This window comes from Scomber japonicus, chromosome 10 (assembly GCF_027409825.1).
Source record: "Scomber japonicus isolate fScoJap1 chromosome 10, fScoJap1.pri, whole genome shotgun sequence".
NCBI lineage: Eukaryota > Metazoa > Chordata > Actinopteri > Scombriformes > Scombridae > Scomber > Scomber japonicus.
Genome location: NC_070587.1, coordinates 34,732,741 through 34,740,240, shown reverse-complemented (window position 1 = coordinate 34,740,240; position 7,500 = coordinate 34,732,741). Strand labels below are relative to the sequence as shown.

Here is a 7,500-nt window from a genome sequence, read left to right as displayed (position 1 = left end):
AGGAAGGAAGGAAGGGAGGGAGCAGGAGAAGGTCAGAATCATTTCTATAAGCTTCAGAATCCAAAGCAACATGAATGTGGGAGGAAGACCTGTAATAATCCAGACAGCATGTCAGGACCAGAACATTATTATTACTGTTATTATATTTCTGTTTGATGGAAGGATCCATTATCACACAGTTCAATCACCTTTAAACTCGTGTTTCTCCTCCGTCATCACTGCATGAGCATGATTTCAGAGCATCAGAGAGATAAACACAGCAGAGTCTCTGTTCAGCCATCTGGAGGCTGAGCGGCTCCGTTTGGACGCTGCTCAGGTTCATTATCGATGCGACAGATGATGAAGAAGAAGAAGAAGAGACTTTGTTCTCTGCTGATTAATACGAGAGAAAACGAGTCCAAACACACTGAGCCTGATCTGAAGCATCACATCATCACCAGGAAATGATCATTAAACACATAAAAACATATTAAAGGTTCTGCTACAGCTGCTGGATCTAATTTAATAAACAAGCCCCCCCCCCTGGAGCCAGGCCTGGGGTTGGGGCTCGGGGGCGAGCGCCTGGTGGCCGGGCCTTCGCCCATGGGGCCCGGCCGGGAACAGCCCGAAGAAGGGACATGGGACCCCGTTCCCACAGACTCACCACCAGTGGGTCGGGTGTGCTGTGAGCTGGGCGGTAGCAGAAGGCGGGGACCTTGGCGGTCCGATCCTCGGCTGCAGAAGCTAGCTCTAGGGATGTGGAACGCCACCTCCCTGGTGGGGAAGGAGCCTGAGCTGGTGCGTAAGGTTGAGAAGTTCCGGCTAGATATAGTCGGCCTCACCTCGACGCACAGCAAGGGCTCTGGAACCAGTCTGGAACCAGTCTGGAACCAGTCTTCTCACGAGGGGTTGGACTCTTGTCCACTCTGGAGTTGCCACTGGTGAGAGGCGCCGGGCAGGGGTGGCAATACTTATTGCCCCCCGGCTTGGTGCCTGTATGTTGGAGTTTACCCCGGTAGACGAGAGGGTAGCCTCCCTCCGCCTTCAGGTGGGGGGACAGATCCTGACTGTTGTCTGTGCCTATGGTCCAAACAGCAGCTCAGAGTATCCAGCCTTCTTGGACTCCTTGGAGGGGGTGCTGGAAAACACTCCCCCTGGGGATTCTCTCGTTCTGCTGGGGGACTTCAACGCCCATGTGGGCGCGACAGTGAGACCTGGAAGGGTGTGATTGGGAGGAACGCCCCCCCCGATCTGAACCCGAGTGGTGTTCTGTTATTGGACTTCTGTGCTCATTACGGATTGTCCATAACCAACACCATGTTCAAGCATAAGGGTGTCCATATGTGCACTTGGCACCAGGACACCCTAGGCCGCAGTTCGATGATTGACTTTGTAGTCGTGTCGTCGGACTTGCGGCCGCATGTCTTGGACACTCGGGGAGGGGCGGAGCTGTCAACTGATCACCTGGATGTTGTGGGGCTGTCATGGTTGACACGACATCGGGGGGGGCAGTGCCTCTGGATTTTTTAAGAAGGTTTACCAGTCGATCTTGGTTCCTACCCTCACCTATGGTCATGAGCTTTGGGTAGTGACCGAAAGAACAAGACCTCCATCCTCCCTCCCTCCCTCCCTCCCTCCCTTCCTTCCTTCCTTCCTTTCCTTCCTCCCTCCTAGCTTCCTTCCTTAATTCCTCCCTCCCTTCTTTCCTCCTTTCCTTCCTTAATTCCTCCCTCCCTTCTTTCCTCCTTTCCTTCCTTAATTCCTCCCTCCCTCCTTTCCTCCTTTCCTTCCTTCTTCGTCCCTTCTTTCCTCCATCCTTCTTTCCTTTCTTTCCTTCCTTCCTCCATCCTTCCTTCCTCCTTTCATTCCTTCTTCGTCCCTGCCTACCTTCTTTCCTCACTTCCTTCTTTCCTTTCCTCCTGTCCTTCCTTGACTCGAGGACAACAGGAGTCTGTTTTTGTGTTTTATTTAAACTCAGAGATAAATCAGTCTCACTGTGTGACCTCTTCATGACTCTCAGGTTATTCAACGTGTCACTTCCTTCCTGTCATTCATCTGTTTCCTCCACTCATCCTCCTGTTGTCGTCTCTTTCCTCCAATAAACGAGGAAATAAACCTCTGCCTGTCCAGTGGTGTAACTCAGATCAGAGACAGATGAGTGAATCTGTGATGGCGTGATTAAAGAAAGAAGACGCCACGATTAAAAGCTAATCAGCCTCCTCGTTAGCAGCTCTGAGACGTTTTATTTCCTCCTGCTTTGATCTGAAGCTCCCGAGGCTTACTTCCTGTCTGTATCTGAGCTGAAAGCAGAGATCTGAGTGCTGAATGTGAAGCTAAAGCTAAAGCTAACGTTATAAAGAAATCATATCTGTTTAACGCTGTGTGTCTTTCAGCTTATTTAAACTCTCAGTTTCAGCTAACGTTAGCCTTTGTTGTAAGCCAATGTTAGTCTTTGTTGTAAGCTAACGTTAGCCTTTGTTGTAAGCTAACGTTAGCCTTTGTTGTTAGCTAACGTTAGCCTTTGTTGTAAGCTAACGTTAGCCATCAGAGCACAGCTAACTCACAATGCATGAATTACACCATCAGTCAAATGTTGAAGGGATAATTCACTCCTCATCTATTCACCACTATGCGGTCTTCTTTGTTGTCCCCCCCAACATAACCGGTTCTTTCTTCTACTTCAGCAAAGAACTGGTGCCGCTCTGGAACTGGTTTTTCTGGCCCGGAGCCGGTTCTTTGTCTGTGTGAACAGGAAACCTGGTTCCAAATTAAGCTCTGGCCCCGAACCAGCACTAGAACTGCTTTGGTGTGAAAGGGGTAACAGAAGTACCAGGACACCTCGCATGTCTGAGGGAATATAGAGACCCTGTCAACAAGCAGCAATAAGCTCAGAGATGTTCAATCAATCTTTATTTATAAAGCTCCAAATCACAACAGAGTCATGTGAAGGCTCTTTCCACATAGAGCAGGTTCTAAACCGAACTCTTCAGGTTTCATTTAAAGAGACCCAACATTCCCACATGAGCAGCACTTGGTGACAGTGGAGAGAAAAAACTCCCTTAGAACCAGACTCAGAGTGGGAGAACATCTGCCTGGACCGGTTGGAGTAGGGAGGAGAGAGGAAGGAGAGGAGAGGAGAGAGAGAGGAAGGAGAGGAGAGGAGAAGAGAGAGAGAGAGGAGAGACAGAGAGGAAGGAGAGGAGAGGAGAAGAGAGAGAGAGAGGAAGAGGAGGAGAGAGAGGAGAAGAGAGAGAGAGGAGAGACAGAGAGGAAGGAGAGGAGAGAGAGAGGAAGGAGAGGAGAGAGAGAGGAAGGAGATGAGGGAGAGGAGAGAGAGGAAGAGGAGAGGAGATCTGCCTTGACGTTCCATCTGATGGTTTCTAACCAGTAAATGTGTTGATGAGAGCAGCAGGTTTGATATGTGTGTGTGTGTGTGTGTGTGTGTGTGTGTGTGTGTGTGTGTGTGGATGTGTATGTGTGTGTGTGTGTGTGTGTGTGTGTGTGTGTGTGTGTGTGTGTGTGACAGGTCAGACCCGCTCTCTGTTGCCCCACTTTATATTTTTAGTCTTGGTGTAAAGATGCAGATCTGTCGTCTGGAGCTGTTTTTATTTTCCTTTGGTCTCATTTTATCTTCTGATCTGAGTTCAGCCTGAAATCTGATCAACCAGTCATCAAACACATCTCAGCACCTTTCTCTGCAGTAGTTATCACACACAGTTCAGTCTCTGATTGATTGATGAGTAAAAAGATTCGATCAATGAAGCAGAAAATAAAACACTAAAACACTAAAACACAGGATGGAAGAATCTATCTGAGCTGAACATCACTTCATAAGGTTAGAGTAGAGGGTAGAGGGTAGATTCAGTTCATAGTTTAACCCTCCTGTTGTCCTCAGGTCAAGGAAGGACAGAAGGAAGGAGGAAAAGAGGAAGGAAGGGAGGAAGAAGGGAAGGAAAGGAGTTGGAAGGAAGGAAGGAAGGAAGGAAAGGAGTAAGGACGAAAAGGGGAAGGAATTTAGGAGAGAAGGAAGGAAAGGAGGAAGGAAGGAAGGAAAGAAAGGAGTAAGGAGGGAGGGAAGGAAGGAAAGGAGTAAGGAAGGAAGGAAAGAAAGGAGTGCGGAGGGAGGGAAGGAAAGGAGGAAAGAAGGAAGGAAAGAAAGGAGTAAGGAGGGAGGGAAGGAAGGAAGGAAGGAAAGGAGTATGGAGGGAGGACGGAAGGAAGGAAAGAAAGGAAGGAAGGAAGGATGGAAGGAGGAGGGAGCAAAGAAAGAGGGGAGGAGGGGAAGAAGGAAGGAAAAATTAAAGGAAGAGGAAGGAAGTTAGGAAGGAACAGTCAAAACAGACAGAGCCAATTTGACCCTGTCTGTTTTGACTGTTCCTTCTTTCCTCCCTTCTTTCCTTCCATCTGTCCTTCCTTCCTTCCTCCTTCTTTCCTTTCCTCCTTCCTTCTTCCTCCTTCCTTCCTTCCTTCCTTCCTTCCTCCCTCCCTCCCTCCCTCCCTTCCTCCCTCCCTCCCTTCCTTCCTTCCTCACTCCCTCCCTCCCTCCCTCCCTCCCTCCATTCCTCCCTTCCTTCCTTGACTCGAGGATGACAGGAGGGTTAAATGATTTTAGTTTCAAACAGGTCAGACACATCATTTAAAATCATTTTAATAATTAATATTTCATAATGAATCTAAAACAAACCTAAATAAAAAGATCATGATGGGACTAAGCTGTTTTTATATGGCTGGGTTTGTATCTGGGGCCTGATGGGGGGTGGGGGGGGGGGGGCTGTGTGGTGGGTGTGAGCCATCTTGCATCATATAAAGTTAATAAAGTTATTAAAGTGATTATAAAGTTAATAAAGATAAAGTGATGGTCCTCTGAGAGCTTCCTGGCACACTTTAATACTTTAATGAATCTTTGTTCTCATCAAACCTTCCACTGAAGCTGCCTTCAGCTGCCAGACTTCCTGTTTCCTCTGAACGCAGTAACCATGGAGACGGGTGTCCAGCAGATGGGGGGGTTGGAGGAGGGGTTGGGGGGGGGGGGGGGGTCAGCGGGACGAGTAGCAGGACGCCTGGTTTCCTCTTTACAGATTGAAGCTCCAGCAGTCGTTAGAGTTTAATGAGCTGTAACCATCTGCTGCAAGACTTTTACTTTGAAACTCTGACAGAAGAACAGCAGTCACATTTCCTGTGATGTGACAAACTGGTTATTGATCCTAAATCAGCAATTTTTATTGATTAATTGATTAATACTCTAACATGCTGTTTTACTTTGAAGTTCAACTGCATTTTAATTTTTTACACTTTTACCTCCTCACTGTTTAACTAAGACTGGAGTCACTAACACTCTTCCTCTTCCTCCTCTTCTTCCTCCTCCTCTTCCTCCTCCTCGTCTTCCTCCTTCTCCTGTTCCCCCTCCTCCTCCTCCTCCTCCTCCTCTTCGTCCTCCTCCTCTTCCTATTCTTCCTCCTCTTCCGCTTCCTCCTCCTCTTCCTCGTCCTCTTCTTCCTTCTCCCCCCCTTCCTCCTCTTCTTCCGCCACCTCTTCCTCTTCCTCCTCTTCCTCATCCTCTTCCTCCTCCTGCTCCTCCTCTTCCTCCTTCTCCGCTTCCTCCTCCTCCTCCTCTTCTTCCTCCTCTTCCTCCACCTCTTCCTATTCTTCCTCCTCCTCTCCTCGTCCTCCTCTTCCTGCTCCTCTCCTCCTCCTCCTCTTCCTCCTCCTCTTCTTCCTCCTCCTCCTCCTGCAGGTGGACCGTACTGAGGTGATCCGTAGCTGTGTGAATCCGTCCTACTCGAAGGTTTTCACTCTGGACTTTTATTTTGAAGAGGTGCAGCGTCTGCGCTTCGAGCTGTTCGACATCAACAGCGGCTTCAACGGTCTGAGAGAGGCCGACTTCCTGGGATCAGTGGAGTGCACGCTGGCACAGGTGAGACGCGGGGGTCAGAGGTCAGAGGTGAGATGCAGGGGTCAGAGGTCACAGGTGAGACTCAGGGGGTCAGAGGTCACAGGTGAGATGCAGGGGTCAGAGGTCACAGGTGAGACTCAGGGGGTCAGAGGTCAGAGGTGAGACGCAGGGGTCAAAGGTCACAGGTGAGACGCAGGGGTCAGAGGTGAGACGTCAGAGGTGAGACACGGGGGTCAGAGGTCACAGGGGGACTTCAGAGGTGAGACGTAGGGGTCAGAGGTCACAGGGGGGACTTCAGAGGTGAGACGTAGGGGTCAGAGGTGAGACGTAGGGGTCAGAGGTCAGAGGTGAGACACAGGGGTCAGATGTCAGAGGTGAGACGTCAGAGGTGAGACGCAGGGGTCAGAGGTCAGAGGTCAGAACATGAAGCAGAAGGATGAGATAAATACGTTAGCTTTTATAAAAGTTGGACGATGAGATTTGAGTTTGAATCGTGTAGAGGGAAAATCTGAGACGTGATGAAAAGAAGAAGAGACATATGGTTGACTGTTAGTTTGGAGAGCGAGATGAAGAGGAAACAGATTCTCCATCTGCTGGTCGTCTCATTACTGACTGACGCTGAGCACTTCCTGTGACGAGACGACGAAGAAGAAGAAGAAGAAGAGGAAGAGAAGAGGAAGAAGAAGAGGAGCTGAGGAGTTTGAACACGATGAACGGCGGCCAAGTTCACCCTGAAACAATCAGAGAGCTGCTGGAGAGACAGTGTGGAGCTGGGAAATGCCTCTTCCTCCTCCTCTCCCTCCTCTCCCTCCTCTTCCTCTTCCTCTTCTTCGTCTCGTCGTCTTTGCGGTTGCCAGCAGCGACGCTCGGCTCGGCTGCCAGATCCTCCAGATGGTCGCAGAGCTCCGCAGGTTGCTGCTAACAGGCCTGGAAGACTGTCAGACAGGAAGCACTGAGGAAGAGCACACAGGCTTAGTGAGGAAGAGGAGGAGGAGGAGGAGGAGGAGGAGGAGGGAGGGGGAAGAGGAGAAACACTGAGGAAGAACACACAGGCTTAGTGAGGAAGAGGAGAGGAGGAGGGGTTTCATGAGGAAGGAAAGGAGGAGGAGGAGGGAGGGTTTCATGAGGAAGAGGAGGAGGAGGAGGAGGAGGAGGGTTTCATGAGAAGAGGAAGAGGAGGAGGATGAGGAGGAGGAAGAGGAGGAGGAGGAGGGTTTCATGAGGAAGAGGAAAAGGAGGAAGAGGAAGGGGTAGGAGGAGGAGGAAGAGGAGGACAAGGAGGAAGAAGGGTTCCAGCTATGTATTAATATAAAGCTTCAGGTTTGATTATTGATTGCAGTACTTCCTGCTGACCTCATGCTGTTTAATCTTTTCAAAATAAAAGTCTAAATTCCATAATTAATTATATAATCACAGCTGTTGATATAAAGTATAAAGCAGAAATGAAAGTGATGATTATACTTGTAAAGCATGAAATACATAAATAAAAGATATAAAAGACATTTTTAAAACACGTTAAATTTGACAGAAGCTTAAAAACATCCTGACTTTACTTCATGTTGGCTCCAAATGACTTCAAAAATAAAGAAGTTTCTATATTTCTATATTTCTATATTTCTATGCTGTTA

At 48.8% G+C, this 7,500-nt stretch overlaps 1 protein-coding gene across 1 annotated transcript in view; it reads left to right on the top strand.

Moving 5' to 3' along the window:
• cpne4a (copine IVa) overlaps positions 1-7,500 on the top strand; it is a 46,958-nt gene that overhangs the window by 1,024 nt on the left and 38,434 nt on the right. Inside the window, exon 2 of the mRNA XM_053327345.1 lies at positions 5,714-5,906. Within this exon, the coding sequence (XP_053183320.1) occupies positions 5,714-5,906 (193 nt within the window). The remainder of the gene's footprint in view (positions 1-5,713; positions 5,907-7,500) is intronic.